Below are 19,123 nucleotides of genomic sequence, written 5' to 3'. Positions count from 1 at the left end.
TGACCAAGTATCCAACTTGCTATGAGCGCGTCAAAGAAGAAGTAGACAGTGCTTGGGATGGGGAAAAGCCCCTAGAAGGATACATGCTCGGTACCAACATCTCGGTCTACACCGGAGAAAGGTGTTTGCTAAAGTTGAAGTAGGACCCGAAACATGCCCATACATCAACGGAGCAATCTATGAATCGATGAGACTCCTACCTCCAGGGCCCAACGGGTTCCAAAGACGAACAGGCAAAGGAGGGCACCTCGTCAACGGCACGTTCATCCCCGAATATACACAGGTGCGCACAATACCGTCTCGCTCGTCGTATGTGTAGATTCTTTCTTTTGACGTCGGTCTAGGTGTCTTCGAATGTCATATCCCTCCATCATGACGAACGCAACTGGACCAGAGCCAGTGAATTCATTCCGGAAAGGTGGAATGATGCCACCCGAGATCCCTCGTGGACTCATGACGTTAGAGCTTTCCAAGCGTTTACCGGAGGCACGTTCTCTTGTGCAGGGCGTGCCCTGGCATTCCTTGAGCTGCGCTTGTTCGTGGCAAAAGTTGTCCGGAATTTCGACATCACCATGCCGGACGACTTCGACGATGCCGGCTTCATCGGCAGTATCAAGAGTTATCAGTCGTTGATGCGGGGACCGTTGATGTTGAAGATCAAATCCAGAGAGCGGAAATGACTGCAGGTCTCGAGGATTTGAACAATGAGATAGCAATAGGATAGTCGGCCGACTACGGTCCGCCAGGGGGAAGAGTTGCCAATGGCGACAATAGCCCGTTAGGTCCATCCCACAATCTGCCTCCAATCAACTCTATCCACCGATGATGTTGGAGTTGGTGAACATATATATAGTCTGCGTCATGGAAAGTGGCTTCCTCTTCATTAACCTAGAGGGACACCCCTGCGAAATCACAGCCGGTCATAGCCTCGCATCACTATTGTCCTTTTGCTTTTCAACAGTGCCAGCACTTGCAGCAACTTCGTTCTTACCGGGAGAGACTTCAGTTGGAGCTCGTGCATGCCCATGATGTGGGATCCACCGAGTCCCAGAACCGCCATCTCAAAGGCAAAAATGCACAGATCCAAGTTGAAGTCCGACAGCTTTTTCAGGGGAAACTCTCCCAGGATGATGTTGCGGACGATTCCCGCGAAGGGCAGCGGGGTAGGTGGCGCAGGCGTCCAGGGGAAAAGGGAACGCCATTCTTTGGCATTCCGGGCGTCCCAAAAGGCGTCGATGCAGGGACTTGAGATTTTCAGGTCCGTTTCGGGGATTTGTGAGGGACGGTTCGTAAGCAGTGAAGACAGGTGGTCGGCTGCCTGTGAGAGGACGGCCGCGATTAGTGAAACCAACCACAATCTGATCATTGTCAATCGAGGTGGAACGTACAAAGACTGCCCATCCGAGCCGCTTCTGCTGCTCGTTGCTTACCCACTTCCTCCATTTGGGTATCTCGTCTTGTGATACTGCTGTGGTGATGAGCTCTGTTGTGTTTCGGATGTTCGCGTCCGAGGAACGCGGAATTGGCGTATCCTCTCTTGGAGAGAACTCCTCTTGAGGCATGAGATCTATATCTCGAACAGCAAATAGCCCCAACCTCGCCGCTTCCACCGTCAGGTGACTTATGAGTTCCAAGGCTGCATTGAAAAAGAGGAGATTCCGATGATCTAGAATCCGGTAGCAGAGAAGACATTTTGCGGCCAATAGCAATAAGCATTTTGGGCATTCGGCTCGGGAACAATCCGTTGGTGCCTCATAGAGGTTAGCAACCAACTTGGAGAAAAAATAGACAAGATCACCTACGGCAAGAAAGCTGAAGAGCTTCTCATAAGTGGCTGAAGCGTATCCTTGCGGCCCATCACCGGTCAGGGAATCTGCTCCTATCGCAGCGATCGTCGAGAGCAGTAAAGAAGGAGAAGGATCGAATTCCAAGCTACCCATGTGAATCACCGGCATTATCTATCAGAGGATTGTCAGCAGCCTGTCGCCCATGACTCGTAGAACGACTGACCTTGTGAAAGGTGGTGGAATATGATAACCAATATTCTCGAAGGTCCCGTTCACCAACACGGGGCAAACTGCTGGCAAACTCCAAAGACTTGTCGAGGGCCAGACAACCTACCGGCGAAGAACGGCCAGAAGACTGGAAAAGCCGTACGAAAGCCACGTCCAGATTACGTCCGCCCTCATCACCCGCGAACTCTTGTTGATTGCCATCGCCATGCGAAGCACTTGAGGACTGAATGTTCAGCGTCTTAGGACTCAGAGGGACTGGTTGATTTATAGACTCGGGCATAGCTACTCGCTCCGGCTGCTGAAGACCGATTATTGTTTTGTTAGCTGACATGGCCACTTATTTGAGGAGAGTCTCAGCTGAACAACGTACCTCGTTCAATTCTGGCATCATGTCCTGGATGAAGAGGTCGCCCGAATTTGATAATTCGCCAATCTCGAGTTGCATGTCGTAATGCAGATAATGACCGAAGTCCACTGATGAGGGCGAGATACGTGCCTCTTCGATTTGTGGAGGTAATAATTTGGGCGGGCTGGCTTGCTGATGATCATCCGAGAAACAGGTTTCGGGGGATGAGATGGATTCCGGGCGGCATAACGTGTGTGTCCCAAGATCCACGTCTATGCTCTCTCGTAGGTAGATTGGCGAGGATGGCGATTGAGAGCTTGAAGCGTTCGTATTCGCCACGTTTGAAGAGCCCGACCCTACCACGGAAGCGAAGTCAAACTGACAAACAACTTTCTTCTCATCACATTGTGTGCATACTGGGGGGCCGGTACAGCGTACCCGGTACCTGGTAGGTCACATCAGCGGCCATAGAAGGTGGGAGGGCCCGCGTAGCAGCCACAGCAGGTACATACAATGCACAGCGAAGACAGCTTTTCCTTTTGCTCTTTCGTGGAGGACGTGGACCTCGCTTCTCCTCGTGTTGTGAGAGCAGATGTCGCTTGAGAACGTCACGACGCGAGTAAGGCTTCTTGCAGACCGGGCATTCCCATGCGGAGGATTTGGCGGCTTTCGCTCGAGAGCGTGGTAATATATCACCCTCATTCGTTTCTGGGGTCGGCATGACGGGGGTTTGGCTTGGTATAGGGCGTCGCGCCTTGTGATTGCACAATGCACAGATACGAACTTGTTAGTTAGAGTCTTTGAAGGTGCTTGGCCAAGTAGTGCTGATTTGGGTTATATCTGAGCAGACATGGAGTGGAAAGAAGGCTGACGCTGGTGGAGAGCCGTGTAAAGGCCCACGACCAAGCCAAGGTTCAATTTACCCCGCAGAATTCGGCTCCAGACTCCAGACTCCAGACTACAAATTACACAATCTGGAGTCCATTGGACTTCATTTCCCACGGAGCTGATCGTCTACTCCACGTATTCCGCCTTTCCATTTGATATTGATACAGCCCGCACGGTCCCAGGGACCCTGCAGGCTATCTCCTCTAGACTAAACCAATATGGACCGTGATACTGTTCAACATCACGGTACATTCATTGCACCAACTCAACATGGCCCGGAAGACGAGATAGCAAGGTTGAGGAGTGTCGTTAATTCATTGCAGAAACAGCTATCTGCCCTTTCTGGGGCGGCTGCCCATGGAGCGGAAATAGCAGCCCGAACACTCCGCGAACGTCATTATACAAATGGATGGGAAGGTCTCTCTCAGCTCCAAGATCCTGCGGTCCTGACATATGATCTGTCCCCGGCGAGAAATGACGATCCAACAGGAAGCTCCATCAAAAGAGTCGAGTTGAGCACGACGAATGAGTTCACGAATCAAGGACTTTGGAACCAGGATCAAGATCATTTAATGGCAAACGGAACTCTGCCTGAGCCTTTATCTCCCTCATCTGTGCCGAACGGTTCGAGCAGCTATATCCCAAACCCTTCGGTATTTTGCCTGGATATACTTGAATTGGAAGGTAGTGTGCGTCAGCTCATAACGACACAGCATTTGAGCGATTCGGATAAACAGCACAGGTGAGCACCGGGTGCTTGAATTTGTCAAAAGCCGACCCTTTTCCAGACACTAAGACAGCGTTAGCTTCGACTCTCTAATTCGGAGCATTTTCGATCTGATGGTTTCAAAGCACTACTGGCACTGGACCAAGGACTGGTGGATACTTACAAATTCTTTTCAGACCATCGGACTCATCACTCGCTACCGAATCGAACCTACTCTAGAAAACTATGCACGATTGCCCGCGCGCTTTCGACCTACACGGCTGCAGTTTACCCGTTTTCACTGGCCTGTTGTTGACTGGATTGCATGGCCAGAAATCAGAGATAAGCTAATCTTACACGCCGCGGAATACGATCTCAGCGAGGTCACACTTGCTACCATGCGCTCATATTGTTTGGAAGAAGACACGAACGAGCTTCCGAAGAGCAATCTATCGCCCTCGAAAGGCTTCGAGCACCAGACTTATGCACTGACCGGAGGCCCCAAGACGAAGTGCTATTATCGACTGGAGGAGTATATTGACTACACCAAGCAGAAAGTGCAGCAGCGAGATTCCCCAAATTGTGGTACGCCTCGAACAACAATATCTGCGCGGCTAGAGGCAAAGCTCATTCTTGCCCTTCAAGCCGAAGAGACTCCAATGAAGCTCGAGCCGGCATTCTTCGAGCGCTTTCCCGGCTTATTGAGCGAGAATGCCATCGCCCAAGGAAAATATCGATCAATCTTCGACGCCGAATGACCGCGGCTTATCATTCCCGCTCCAGACACATATGAAGTGTTCGTTGAAGCCGATGTGGTTCACCATGGCAAACTTTAGGGACTGAACGAAAACCTAGGGCGGGATTGCAGCGTCAAGCTAAATGGTTTTCCAAAATACCTAATCATAGGCCGATTCAGTATGGATCCATAGGTCTTGTTCCGCCGCATTTACACCCGGGGATTGTCATGCTTCATCCCCAGATCCTCACAGTCATCCAATCCCCGCATTCCTTCTCCGTACAGCATGCGAAAGGGTGTTAACTCCGTTTCCTAAAATCTACCATCCGATCGCACTCCCGACAGGGTCAAACTCCAGAGCACTGCACATTTCTACGGGGTCCCCACGAAGTAGTGGAGGCGGAGGTGGTATGCTCGGCGTGTTCGAGCTCTCACGGAATCATCGACCCACGTTTAAAGGTAATCGCAGGACGTTTGCCACGGTTCACGAGGCATTGATTTCTCTTGTCGTCTAGTTTCTTGTCATTGGAGCATGTCTCTCAGTATGCCTTCAGATATCGCGGACCGCCAGCAAGATCTCGAAAATATCTCGGAGAAAGAAGCCGCCTCCACTATACATGCCGAGGAATTTAAGCTCACAGAAAAAGAGAAACTTGATGCGATAGACGACATCGATCCGGAGAATAGACATGCGGCCAAAGCTGACGACTCCGACGGTAAAACAGAGTGGCATTGGCGTACCATTTTCGCCACCATTGGTTTGGCTGGACTCTACGTCGGATCGCAGTTACCTTCACAAATGGTCGGGGGAGCGCTTGGTTACGTCTCTGCAGACATCCACACCAGCTTTGCTTCCTGGCTCATCACCGCGAATACATTGGCCTATGCCGCCGTTTGCCCATTCGTCGGCTATGTAACCGACCTGGTTGGTATGTTGGCCATGCACGCTGTTTGGTAAACTTGGCTAAAGCTGGTATACATACAGGGAGACGCTGGATCGTGCTTGCTGGCGGAGTTTCGATCGTTGTGGGCTCCATTGTCATAGCCACTACACATACTTTTGGTCAGGCCGTGGCAGGCATGGCTATCGCTGGAGCTGGTGGCGGCATATGCGAGCTAAGTGCTTTGGCTGGGTAAGTTTGCTTTATGTCATATCTGAAAAACTCATCAGGACTCTAAACTTCAGATGGTCGAGTAGAACCAATGCTGACTGCGCAAACAGAATCGCAGAAATAGCCCCGATTCGACGGAGGGGCGTATACCTAGGGGCATGCACCTTCACCATCGCCCCTTTTGCACCCTATCTGATTTACTGTGAGCTGCTCTCGACTAAGGCTTCCTGGCGATGGTGTGTATGGATCATTACGTAGGTTCCTGAAAGACCCGGGGAGTCCACCTTTGCTTACCATTCACCAGGATTTGGACAGGTCTCTTCTGGGTTCTCGCGGCTGCTTTTTACTTCCCGGTTAGACCATTCAGGACGCGGGGTGTCAAGACTGCCGCTATCCTGAAACGAATGGATTGGATTGGAGGCGCCCTCTCCATAGTTGGTGTTACTCTTGTGTATATCCCTCGACTCCATGTCTACTTTCGATGATAGAGCTGACCTGGCACTAGCCTCGTCGCATTTCAGGACGGCGGTTATCGGTACCCGTGGCAAAGTGTACATGTGCTCGCGCCATTGATCATAGGCTTCGCAGCAGTTGCTGTATTTGTCTATTGGGAAGGATGGCTGGCTCCTCACCCTATGATACCGAGAGGTATCTTCGGTCATGATCGAGCGGTTGGATTGGCTCTTATTGTGGCAACTGCTGGAGGTATACTCTGGTTCCAATTCCCCAAAGTTCATTCGGACTGACACTCGGCTTTTAGGTATCAGTCTCTATTCAGTTTTTGCCTTTTTCCCACTGCTGCTACAGACACTGTACCCACAGGAGTCGGCGCTCAAAAGAGGAGTTCGCGGACTGGGTTACGGCTTCTCAATCTTCCTAAGCGCGACCTTTACAAACTCTCTCTTGAGTTACACGAAAGGCCATGTCAAAGAACCACTCTTGGTAGCGCTTGTCATCATGGGTGAGTCTGCGCCATTCCACTCAGGGGACTACTGGAAGTAGAGGCTCTATATTCCTGAACCTGAGGCTATTTCTACCCAAGGAATTGCGTCTGCATTGTGATTTTACCGCTAATTCGTGGACCAGCTGCATTCACCGGCTCACTCGCGCACTGTAATCCAACTAATCCTGACTATGCAACCGTGATGGCAACGTTTGCAGGTATTGGTATCGGCGGCATTATCACGCCAGCAGCAGTAAGTGGACATTAATCCGTGGAGACAGGGGTTCAACGCAGCTAAAAGCTTTTGGCATTTAGACGGTGGCCATGGTCTGTTGCCCAGATGCGGTGATATCAACTGTTACGGGTTTGAGCCTGTGTGTGAGAACCTTCGGTGGAGCGCTGGGCACCACCATCTATTCGGCGATTTTCCAGAACAAGATCGCCCACTATTTGCCTCAGTATGTGGCTCAATACGTCAGCGAGGCCGGGCTTCCAGCGGCTTCCGTCAGCCAATTTGTGACCGTCTACCTTACGTCGCCAGCGGACATTTCCAAAGTGCCCGGGGTGAACCAGACCATTCTCGCCCAGGCCGCTCTGGGCCAGTCGTGGGCCTACGCCAAGTCCTTGGAATACGTCTGGTATGCAAGTGTTGGGTTCAGCGCCGCGGCGTTTGGCTTCTGTCTCTTCATTCCCAATATCAAACGTCATATGACCAACCGGATCTCTGTGGTAGGTGCTAGTGCCCAGTGGAGGTGATATGCTCTGCTAAAGACCACTTTAACAAGCCACCGGATATACTAACACGACTCCAGGTTTTCCACTAACAGAAGCTTGGCAGACTCTAGATCGGCAAAGGTCTAGATCGCCGGTTTATATGCGTTGAAGTCAGGATGAACGGTGCTGCCGGGACAGGTTGGAAAGCTGAATCAGAGCAAGACTGGGGGAAGAAAGGCAAAGAGAATCTGAATGCTTTGCTGCAGAGCCATTACATAACGGTTTAATTCGACTTCCCATTGTAGTTCTTGTTTGTTCGGCTTTCTATACAGCACGTGCTTTTCCATGCTTGCCATCCGCTTGGGCTAGTTAATGTATTTCCGTCAATGCTCCTGATTGCGATACCGCCTAGCTGGAAAGCCACGGAGTGAGTGCCCGTCACGACAAGGCACAGAAATGGTAGAAACGAGGCGGAAGCGTTTTCAGTCGGAGCGACGGGCCAACTCTTCCACGGGAAAATGCAATCAACATCTCTGCGAACATCTCTGCGAAGAAACAGGCTACGCCCGATGAAATCCGGACCTCTGCCAAATTCCGTGGAATTGCATCCCGTGGAGATCAAACACCAGGCTCGAATTCTCGGCTAACCTAAAATGGCCGCTTTGCCAATCGAGCCACTAACTGCTTCGGGATAACCGGTGCATCTGGCCCACACGGGTCCCACCACACTTCACTTCGCAGCCTGTATCAGACATTGTTCTCCCCTCCCAATACCTGCTTACCCCGGTACGGCGTTGAGTCGCGCGACTCATCGAAGTCAAGAAAACCATGATGTACTGACAGTATCGAGCTCGTGGAAGGAGGGAGAATACAGACAAACTCCTCAAGCTAGGTAGGTACAGCGGCACCGGGCTCGGTCAAATAATATGCCAAATCTCCGCCGTGAGCCTCGCGCTCCGTCTTGCCCCGGCCCAGAAAGTGGAAGCGATTCCGCGTCATGTACGTCAAGTCCCAATCCTCCCAGCGAGGCTGGCTCATCAGTTCGAGGTACGAGAGAGACGAGCCGGGCCAGGGGCCCCAGACCTTGCCTTCAGCCTTGCCGTTCTTGTACCAGGAGACACAGTGGTCGGTCCACACGAGGTCCTCCATCAGCGCGTCCTTGTACTCCTGGAAGTCGTCGATGGCTTGTAGTTTCGGCGCAATCGCCTTGATGGAGTCGTACTGAAGCTTCTTCACTGCCGCGAAGGCGTACTTGATGTTTGTCTCGAGGCATGGGATCAGACACCCATTTGCCAGTGGGAAATTCGGTCCGCTGATGACTAGAATAGTAGAAATAGAAAATTGAGTCAGACGTGATCAAGTTCACCGAGCAGAGTGCAAACGTATAAGACTTACTAAAGTAGTTGGGCATATTGGGAGCAGCGATGGAGCAGTAGGATCTCGGCTCGACCGCCCACTCATCCCTAAGATCGCAACCCCCTCTCCCGATTAGAGGAAATGGTGGTCGAAAACTGGTGTCGAAGCCGGTGGCACAGATCAAGACGTCCAGCGCGATGTTATCGCCCTTACCCATTTGCACACCGTCTTCTGTAATGCAGACTATTCCATCGCTCCGGACAGTGGCGTTGTCTTCTGTAAGTGCTTCAAGGTATCCGTGGCCAGGGGTCACCCTTCGACAGCCAACGGCAAAGCTGGGGACTGTCCGCATCAAACGCGTCAATTTTCATCTCAAAGTTTGAAAGAGTGGGCTCTTTTTCGGGTCCTCAGAAACGTTTGCTTACCCAGGATATCCGCTATTTCAGGCTTTCTTGACAACCGTTCTCGCATCGTCTTGCGGAAGTTGTCGTAGGCATCCTTTTGAAGAATCGAGTCCTTGAATTGCATATCGAAGAACTTGTTCATGGTCGATTCGACCTTCTTTCGATACTCCAAGAACTTGTCTTTGTTCTCGGCCCACTCGTCCTTCTGCCTGTCAGAAAAGAAAGCCGTGCGGCCTTCGGGTGCAAATTCAGCGGCAAACTCGGGTGTAATCCATGTCGAGGATCGAATAAAAGATGTCATATGCTTAACCTCTGCAAGTCATCGTCAGAGTTTGATTTTTCCCATCTTGGAGTCAATGCGATTTACTGGGTTGGATTTGAGGAATGATCTGAATTGCAGACGACCCCGACCCGATAATGCCAACAATCTTGTCCTCCAGGGGATACTTCGCATCCCATTGCGCAGAATGAATCAGTTTGCCTTTGAAATCGGCCAGACCTGGTATATCGGGCATTTTCCATTTGCTGCAACAGGTCAGCCTGTGATAAGAAGAGGTTTAGAAGAAGTCGACCGACACCTACTTCAGAAATCCTGCAGCGTTGATCAAAACCTCAGCCTCGTCGGAGAAGGTGGTTCCAGACGTCAAGTCCTCGATCTGCAATTTCCACTTGCCCTTGCTTTCGCTCCAGACAGCCTCCTTGACCAAGCTATTGAGTTTCACGAACCTGTCTACACCGTATGCCTCGGCGCGGCCTTTGAAATACTGATAGAGCTCCAGGGCACCTACGTACGCGCGCGACCACCGTGGGTTTCCTTCCCAGCTAAAAGTGTAGGCGTGCGCGGGCACATCACAAGCGCACCTGTATCTCTGATTCAGAAAGATTTGTCCCTCTACAGTTGAGAGCCAGTGCTTACCCAGGATATCGATTTTCCAACCAAGTTCCGGTCACGTCGTCGTTCTTCTCGTATATCACCAGCTCCACCGGAGCGTCCGTGAATGTCTCCTTGAAGATTTTGACGGCGGCAATCCCACTGATCCCCGCCCCAACGACGATTATTCTTATCTGGCGCGGCTGGCCCTGATACTGGTTCGCACACTTGAACACTGTTGCACCATCCGACAGCACAGGATCATTACGCCCATTGACGGGAACGTTCAAGTTTGAATCTCCGGTGGTGGAAATAGCAGCAGGTGTTGCCTCTCCCATCTTGGTTCTCCGTCCCGACTAAAATTCGAAAAAGAATGTTGACTGAGAAATGACCGATGCTTCTCTCCGTTCAAAAGGAATTGAATTAGTATAGCATCTTCTCCAAATATCAGGTGACACTTGGTCGCGTTCTTCTAGTGTTGGGGACCCAAGGCGGTGGTCGTTTTCCGGGGGACGCAATTTCATCGGAGATGCCACCTTCCCCGTGGCATGAGCATGCGGCGATGGCGACTAGGCGGTAATGAAACAGAGGAGAAGGCTTTTTCCGTGTGGAGAAAGTACACAGTCTAAGTAATAAAGCTTGCGCCATTCGAGTTATGGAATTTCCATGGGGTGAATCTAGGACACCACCAATTGTTGCTATTGCAGCTTCGGCCACTTCACCCGACGCCCAGCGAAAGCATCGTTCTGCCAACTCTGCCCGAGCGAAGTGATTACATCAAGAGCTCGCGAGGCGCTCTTGTAAGTCTGACCCATCTCTCCCAGACTCTGAATGCACGTCAAAAATCCCTGCTGCGCCCTTTGATTCTCGGCGGTCCCGGTGCTGGTTATACACATCTGGAACACGTGAATGAGACCCGCCGTCATTGTGACATGGACCATCTGGTGGTGAGGTCGACGGAGCCCATACCGCTGACGGAAGATTGTGAGGAGCTGACAGACTCGTCGCGCCGCTTGGACGCATTTTGAAAAGGATTGGGCGGCATCTCGATGAGTGGGCGAGATAGATAGTCGCGACGACTCGTCGGCAGCGATGAGCGGCCGATGCAAGAGAATAACGCATTCATTGAAAATGAGCCTCCACTATTAGTCAGTTATCCTCGCATAAAATATGTGAATGCCTTACTGTAATTCGAGGACTGCGGGAAGGTAGATCGCTGTGCGCGTAGAGGAGTAATCAACGCGGAGCGCCGGTGGGAGGGTACTGAGCCAATTTTGCAACTCGGCATCAAATTCGACAACGAATGATTGTAAATCGTCCAACACATCAGGAACACCAGAATATCTACCGCCCCGTATTAGTAAGATGCCATCGTCCAGTTGTTGATTGAACGTACAGCACTTCTGACACTCGGGCGAAAACTGTCATCAGCTTGGCCAGATAGGCATGAACGTGCGCTGCCGCATGGAAGTCGAAGTCTTTTGGGAAGGTCATGGTGCTATACTCGTCGGTATAATATTCCCAAGTATAGTTGGTTGAGGGCAAAGGGTTTGGTATGTTGTGGGCAAGCCGTTTCATCAGAGACGGCCGTCCACTATAAGCACTCCACAGTCTAGCCTCGTCAGCTTTTGGTTCGTGACTGTCTTATGATAGACCTACGTGTCTATTGTGTTGGCCGACCAGAACAGGTTTTGCCGCAGTAAAGCAACCTCACCGGTACTGCTGTTCGTGTGATGGAATTTGGAGAGGTCTAGCGCAAGATTCAAGTGCAGCCCGAGATCTGACAAAATCTGCACCGCCATTCCTGCTATCATGTCAGCAAATGGAGGACGACGGAGAGATTATCTGACCAGAATATATCCAGCCGCGTGAGTCACGCATATGAGCAGCTTCGTGTGATGAGAGCACCAGCAAGGCCTGAGCCGTTGCAATTGTAGGGCTATCGATTTCGATGTCCAAAAGTGCTTTCGCTCGAAATCCAAAGAACTCATCCGTAGCTCCGTCAATGTCTGCATGAAGACGGTCCGTGTATGCAGCCCCAATTGTGTATCTGTCAGGATGAATCAGTTCGTTCTATTCCATTTTCAGTCTTTCGGTTTATGTGAACTTACACGGCATTTTCCAACGCCGGAGAATAGAGAGTCGTATGATGTCCTAATCGAAATTGTTGTCGTTCTTGGAAAAATATTGCTTTATCCACCACATACATCAAGGCATTATGCCACGAAAAGAACAAATTGACCAGAGTTTCTTCGTACTCTGGGTCCCCTTTCCATTGGAGGCCAGCTCGTGCGATCGCTGCATCCCCGTGTGTCACCACCTTTCGAATGTTGGGTTGACAAAGGGACGATGGGCCCCTATGCAAGAGGTGAAGATTGCTGGTTGCTCCGTAATAGCGAGGCTGTCCGTCTTCAGCAATCTGTAAGCGTCCTAGGCGGCTTGTGAGGTGCTTCGTTATACTGTCCAGATGTTCTTCATCTTCTTGGTCGAAATCATGCGATCTCACTTTGCCCCTAGCATTCATCGTGGAAGAGTCAATTTGTTCAGCGGGGAGTAGTGGGCTTGGACCTCCCGCCGGAGCATTCTGTTCTGACGAGATTGCATCCAGAATAAAAACCCCTTCGAAAGTAGAGGGCCCATCTAATTGATTGGGAGTGAGTCCTAGTGATGGGACAAGATCAAATAACGGATGGCATTCGGCGAAGCCAGCTGCGTTCGTAAGGTCATTTGCATCTTCCAAGCCAATCCATGATCCCCAATCTTGCTCAGAATCAGGTGAGTGTAAAGCGTCACCTCTGACGGAGTTGGTTGTATCACAGGTCGAGGGGTAGTTGCCTGGTCGTAAATTCTCGATGACTTCCTGGTCGCACACGAAAGAAGGACCTGGTTGCTGTCCAGTTCCGGAGAGCTGCCGCAGCTGTGCATTGCTTCCTGCCACATGCAGGACGTTCTCGTGGCTGAGGTCTTCTTGGGAAGCCTTTGATGCCGCTATGATACTCTCCAAGCGTGTGGACATTGACATCCTACAACAGATCAGCTTCCAAGCGCCCCTACAACCTCTTCGCCTTCTCGACATCTTTTAGCAATTGCTAGATGCGAACTCACCGACGACGATCCTCGACAAAAATACATTCGACATTATAAAGGGCGCAGTTGGAGCATCGAGGCTTGTCGTCATTGCACTGTTGACAGGAACTCATCATCAGCCCGAGTCACCACAGACACCTGAGAACAACGGCTGGTGCCCGTGTTACCTTCACCTTCCGCTTTCTACAAGCCAGGCAGGCTCTAGAAATATACCTCCTTTCTGCGGGCTGTTTTCTGCTCTTCTGTTGCGACATTGAGTGAGTGGCTCCAGCTGTGTTTGGTGATAAGTCCGGAGAAAACGACTTGGGGGAGTGCGGAGTTGAGACTTGGGGAAAGCGTGCCTTAAGTCTCGGGGAGGGAGCGATAGGTATCTGCTTCGGCTAGCTGGGAGCCGGGGCACGGAGATTCATATCTGAAAGAGCCTATTCAACGAAGTGTGTTAGGAGGATGTTTCTCCGTAGGGCCGATGATAAAGACGAACAGCACCTAAGGCGAGGTATACTGTCTTTCTAGCAGCCCACTACGTAATCCGATGCCTGCGATGCACACCTTTTATTCTGCAGATAAGATTGTTACTTGTATGACTGCTCCCGCGGATCTTGAGAGAAATGGTGCCCGCCTGTCTCTTACTGCCTGCGATACGTCTCGAGCTCGATTTCAGCTACCGGATATCGTGGAATCCACCGTCGTTCACTACCAGCGAGCCATTCATATAACTGCTTTCATCACTTAATAAAAAGCTCATCACATTAGCCTGCTCTTCAGCATAAGCCATACGGCGCAGCGCAATCTTTTGGTTCACAGGGGAGTTGTCATTCTCTTTCGTTCCCACTTTTCCCTCTTCGCCCATACTCCGTTCAATCATAGCCGTCAGTGTCCAGCCTGGACAGACTGCATTCACTCGAATGCCACTGGGGCCATAGAACTTGGCTCCGTTCTTCGTGACCGCTGCTGCGCCATATTTGCTAGGTGTATACGCCGCTAGTCCCACGGCATGTAAACCTGAAACCGAGACGACGTTGGCAATTGAACCCCGTTGACCAGGAATCGGGTGGGGGCTTGGGGGGCTGAAGGTGACGTCTCTCGGCGTCTGCGAACGCATCTGCAGCGCTTCGTACTTTTGACACAGCCAAAGGCCACGAGTGTTGACCGCGTGTGTTCTAGGAAGAAAACGTTTTGTCAGTAACGGAAGAGATTTGGAAGTACAATTGATATCCACCCCCATACCTGTCAAACAACTCTGTTGTAATGCTCTCTTCCTCCTCCCATACGGATTCGCATATACCGGCGCAGTTGGCCGCATAGTCTAGTCTCCCTGTAAATTCAAGGGCGCTCGCCACGAGCTGTCTGACCTCCGACTCTTGAGTAACGTCTACCCGTTGAAACTTTGTGCGGACGTGGTACTTCTGAGCTATCTCACCGGCGGCGGTTGAACCGAGGGCTTCATCGCGGTCGGCAAGCACGATGGAGATCCCTCGACTGGCAAGTTTGTTCGCGACTGCTCGTCCTATGCCAGATGCTGCGCCAGTCACGAGCGCCACCAGCCCCGGCATGCCTTTAGGGTGCAATGTTCTCTTGCACTTCGAGAAAGTACGCCAGTCCTAAGTTAGAGGGCCCCGAAGAGAATCTTCTTTCAGCCGCAAAGAAACCTGAGAAACGTTTTGTACAGAAGATAAAAGGGCACACTTTCTTCTTGCCGAAGGTGATCGGAACTCCTTTTCCGAAATGCGGTGGCAGTCGCAGGAGATCTGCGGTGGCTGACGGGTTCGGAAACCAAGCAATGCGATGGACCAGAACCAATCGCCGCAGCGAATGGCTGAAGCGAGAGCATTGAACCTAATAGGTGACGATTATGAATCCAAGCACAGTTTGGTTTGACAAGTCGGAGTCGCAAGTCCTAGTGCTTTACAAAGCAAGTCACGGTGGTGATGAATCTAAGCACGCCTGGAGGTCTGCTTCATCGTACAGCGCTCAGCTATCAACCAAGGTTTCTAACAGTGCTGTGATGCACTAAGCTGCCCTTTGAGAGGAAGCTCCAATCATATTTCTAATGATAAATGGCATTACTGGAAGTTAGGCTTGAGATGTTCAGCGGAAAGCCCTCCTTGTTGACGAATAGTACATTAGTACCCAGCAAAATATTTCTTGTCTTTCCCACCTCACTCTGGATGTAATCTGCATGTATGTAGGTCCTACACTGTCATAGAATCACGCAGTTCGCCGACCTTGGGGATTTCTTTGGTCTCCTCGACTTCAGTATCGTGCGTAATGATAAGGTTATCCAATGTCTCGGCCGCAACTTTGTCTCCAAATAGCCCGGCTATCTCTTCCAACGGCTTGCCCTTGGTTTCTTTGGCCAGGAGAAGGAACGCAGTAAGGAAGAATACACCGGCAACGATGAAAACAAGGTAGAATTTCCATCCGATGGAGACAAAGGCGTAGAGGGAAGCTCTGTCAAATCAATTCAGCTCCGCAATGACGAACACGAGATTTTCCAGTACTTACTCGACGTAGATGGTGTCGACAAGGTAGATGCTGGCGACTCCAAGAGCCGAGCCTTTGGCCCTCAGATGAGCGGGCCACATCTCGGAAACGTAAGTGTAACTTGCACCTTCCACGAACATGCAGTATCCCGCTTCGAAGATGTAGAACATAGCCACAGTAGCTCTCTGAGGGGCTTGGTTGGCGGTTCCAGCGTATTTGACAATGAGCGGAGTGACTACCACAATCAGTGCAATCTGAATGGCTGTCCCGATAGCGAGTAGTGGTACTCGACCAACGCGATCGATGAGCAGTGTTCCAAGTGCGGCAGTCAAAGCTCCGAATGTAACATAGCCTGCAGTGATAGACAGTTGGCCCACTGTATCAAACCCAAGGCTAGCGTATATGGTCGGACCGTAGCTGGCGACGACCACAATACCCGCGGACTATTACGCGTTAGTTAACAATGAATGGTGCTTGGGATGTTAGAAAAGCTTACCTGGCTCATAGATTGGGTGATGACTGTTAGGATAAACCGCTTGCGGTACCTTTTCGACATGAATAGCTCCCACCATCCCATTTGTTGTTGATTTTCAAACGAGATCTGGTCAACCATCTGTTTAACCTCGAGCTCGGCGAATTCGTGACCCTCGTCGTCATGATGGCCATGCAACTTTGAGATGACAGCACGAGCCTCATCGGTGCGGTTTTTCATCACCAACCATCTTGGTGATTCCGGGATTAGAGGAAGGAGGAAGATAGTCAGGAACGACGGAGCAGCACAAATAGCGAACGGAATCCGCCATTGTACGCCACCGGCTTGCACAAAATAGAAGGCAACGCCTAGCCAGTTGGCGAAGACGTAGCCGAGAGAAATCATGACGCCAACAAGGCCAACCATGAGACCCCGGTACCTAGGAGGAGCGAGCTCGCTTTGAAGTAATGACCCAACTGACATATATGCTCCGGAAGCAAAGCCAGAACAGCCCCTGGGAATGGTTGACAATGTTTAGTTTTGCCCATCCGATTTAGAATGTGTTGTAGGGGCCTCACCTGAAAATGATCAACATGGCGATGTGTACGCTTCCTGCGACCAGAGCCGTGCTGACGATGGAGATGATTGCCGTGATGAGAACCGTCTTTTTACGCCCGATTTTGTCGGATGAGTAGCTAGCCCAGGCACAGCCAAACAAGGCGCATGCAAAGAACACCCCGAGGATTGCTCCTATCAATGGCGTATTGGACTTTGTTTGATGAAGGAAGCCGAAGTAGAGCAGAAAGCTTGGCTGGCCTAGAGTTGTGTTGATCATGCCATTCACCATGCCCGTTGCCAGCGAGGTGCAGGAAACACAGACGACGATGCCATAATTGTAGAGGCTGAACTTCTCTTTAGCTTTGCTGTGATACACAGTATGCTCCTCGTGATGCGGTGACAATTCTTCTTTGGGCATTGCCATTTTGACAATTGGTTCAGTGATGAAGCGCGGACACTGTCGTCGGGTAGGTGAAGGCAACAAACTGGGAATTGAGACGAAGTCGAGGCCTCATGAAGTGGTATTTCTTGTGATCCGGATTGCTAATGCAGGTCCCCTGCTCCACAACAGCATATACCAGAAAGTCCGGGGGCTTGACGCGGGGAAGCCATGTGTGTGACCGAAAATCCAAAGCCATGCATGAAGATTCTGGGGAATCGAGTGTCGAAGTCGGAGTTTCGATGTGGTGGCCCACAATTTGCCATCGCGACTGACCAACCCGGGTGTTCGACCGGACTTTTTACCACACTAACCCAATGCAGTTCGTCCGAATCAGGAAGGCAACCGCTGAGCGTTTTGCGGAGTGGCATCTAGCTTCAAGTTTTCGACGGCACCGGGACATTGAGCCTCCCACAGGCGGCCTCAGAGCGACGTGAATCGGCGTCAAAGAGGAACAAGATCATCTTCTCTCGGCGGAATTCATGCTAACTTGAACGGCGGTAAACCCGTCAGAAACAGGTTGTCCCTCGTAGAGGATATTCGAGATCCAAACACATCCAGGATATCTCGTGCGATCGTCACCCACACCATACTCGGTATATTTTAGATTCAGAGATTACGTGGTCACTCATAGAATTCCAAACTGCCACTGAATATAGATCGGGTCTCACCACGATGGTCGCATCTCAAGACAGCGACAAGGCAAAGTCGGCCTCGGTGAACTCAACTAACAACCTCGCCACCAAGTATGGCTGGAAGAATACAAATGATGCGGGCTACACCATCAATGAAGTTCCCTCAGGGATCTTGCGGCCGGTCAAGATAATATGTCTCGGAGCCGGTGCCTCGGGGATCAATTTAGCGAAACTCGTACAAGACCAAATGCAGAACGTGGAACTGCAAATCTACGACAAGAATGCTGATGTCGGAGGCACTTGGTTGGAAAATCGGTACCCGTATGTATAATCACAACGGTAGTATCACCTTTTCGGACTGACATCTCATAGAGGCTGTGCTTGCGACATACCTTCTGCCAGCTATCAATTCACCTGGGAGCCACATATCTGGTCTCAATACTACGCAGAAAGCCCGGAGATTTTTGACTATTTCAAAGGCATAGTCGTCAAATATGGACTATCCAAGTATATCAAGCTTCGGCACCGGGTAGACCACGCGGAATGGGATGACGAAGAGGGCCATTGGCAGATCACCGTCACAGACCTGGACTCTGGAAATCAATTCACAGAGTCATGCGACATCTTCATAAATGCTGGCGGTCCCCTCAAGTAAGTCCAGAAAGTACAAACTTCTGTTCAACGCCTCCCCTAACTTCTAACTCATCTAGCTTCTGGGAGTGGCCGAAGATACGCGGCCTCAACGAATTCAAAGGAGTGCTTGTCCACTCTGCAGCTTATCCGGAGGGGCTTGATCTGAATGGTAAGCGAGTTGCCGTTGTTGGGATCGGGTCAAGCGGTGTCCAAATTATCGCCAAAATCCAGCCTCAAGTGGAGAAGCTGTACACATGGATTAGCACACCGACATGGATGACACCTTCGTTTGCCTCAAAATACTCCGGACCTGGAGGACTCAATTTCAAATGTAGGTGAATGTTGTATTCTTTGAAACAGAATGAATGCTAACAATTCGTTGAAGATTCTGAGGAGCAGCAAAAGAGATTCAGGGAAGAGCCGGGCTACTACCTAAAGTATTGCAAAATGGTAGAGACACAGCTGCAAGAAGGGTTTTTGGCATTCCACCAGAACACCCCCGAGGCAAAGGCGCTGGAAAAGGCAAGTCTTTATTCTCTGTGATGTAGACTTCGCACGACTCCTGACCTCTTGTTGTTAGATGGCAAGGCAGGAAATGATGGAGAAGCTAAAAGACAGGGACGAACTCATCGACAAGCTCATTCCCAAGGACTTCCCCGTCGGTTGCAAGCGGCCAACGTAAGTCCGACACTGAGGTCCCGTCCAATACATTTTGAATGTGCTT

At 50.9% G+C, this 19,123-nt stretch overlaps 1 protein-coding gene across 1 annotated transcript; it reads right to left on the bottom strand.

The window, feature by feature from the left end:
• Window positions 1-910: 910 nt before the first annotated feature.
• On the bottom strand, window positions 911-2,830 carry PV07_10317 (uncharacterized protein; the record flags this gene model as incomplete). The annotated part of the gene is made up of 6 exons (XM_016397637.1): window positions 911-1,318; window positions 1,389-1,751; window positions 1,803-1,958; window positions 2,011-2,313; window positions 2,386-2,717; window positions 2,779-2,830. 6 exons carry the CDS (start codon window positions 2,828-2,830, stop codon window positions 911-913), a joined length of 1,614 nt encoding a protein of 537 aa, XP_016244828.1.
• Window positions 2,831-19,123: the final 16,293 nt, after the last annotated feature.

This window comes from Cladophialophora immunda, assembly GCF_000835495.1.
Source record: "Cladophialophora immunda strain CBS 83496 unplaced genomic scaffold supercont1.6, whole genome shotgun sequence".
Lineage (NCBI taxonomy): Eukaryota > Fungi > Ascomycota > Eurotiomycetes > Chaetothyriales > Herpotrichiellaceae > Cladophialophora > Cladophialophora immunda.
This window is presented reverse-complemented; position numbering and strand designations above follow the sequence as displayed.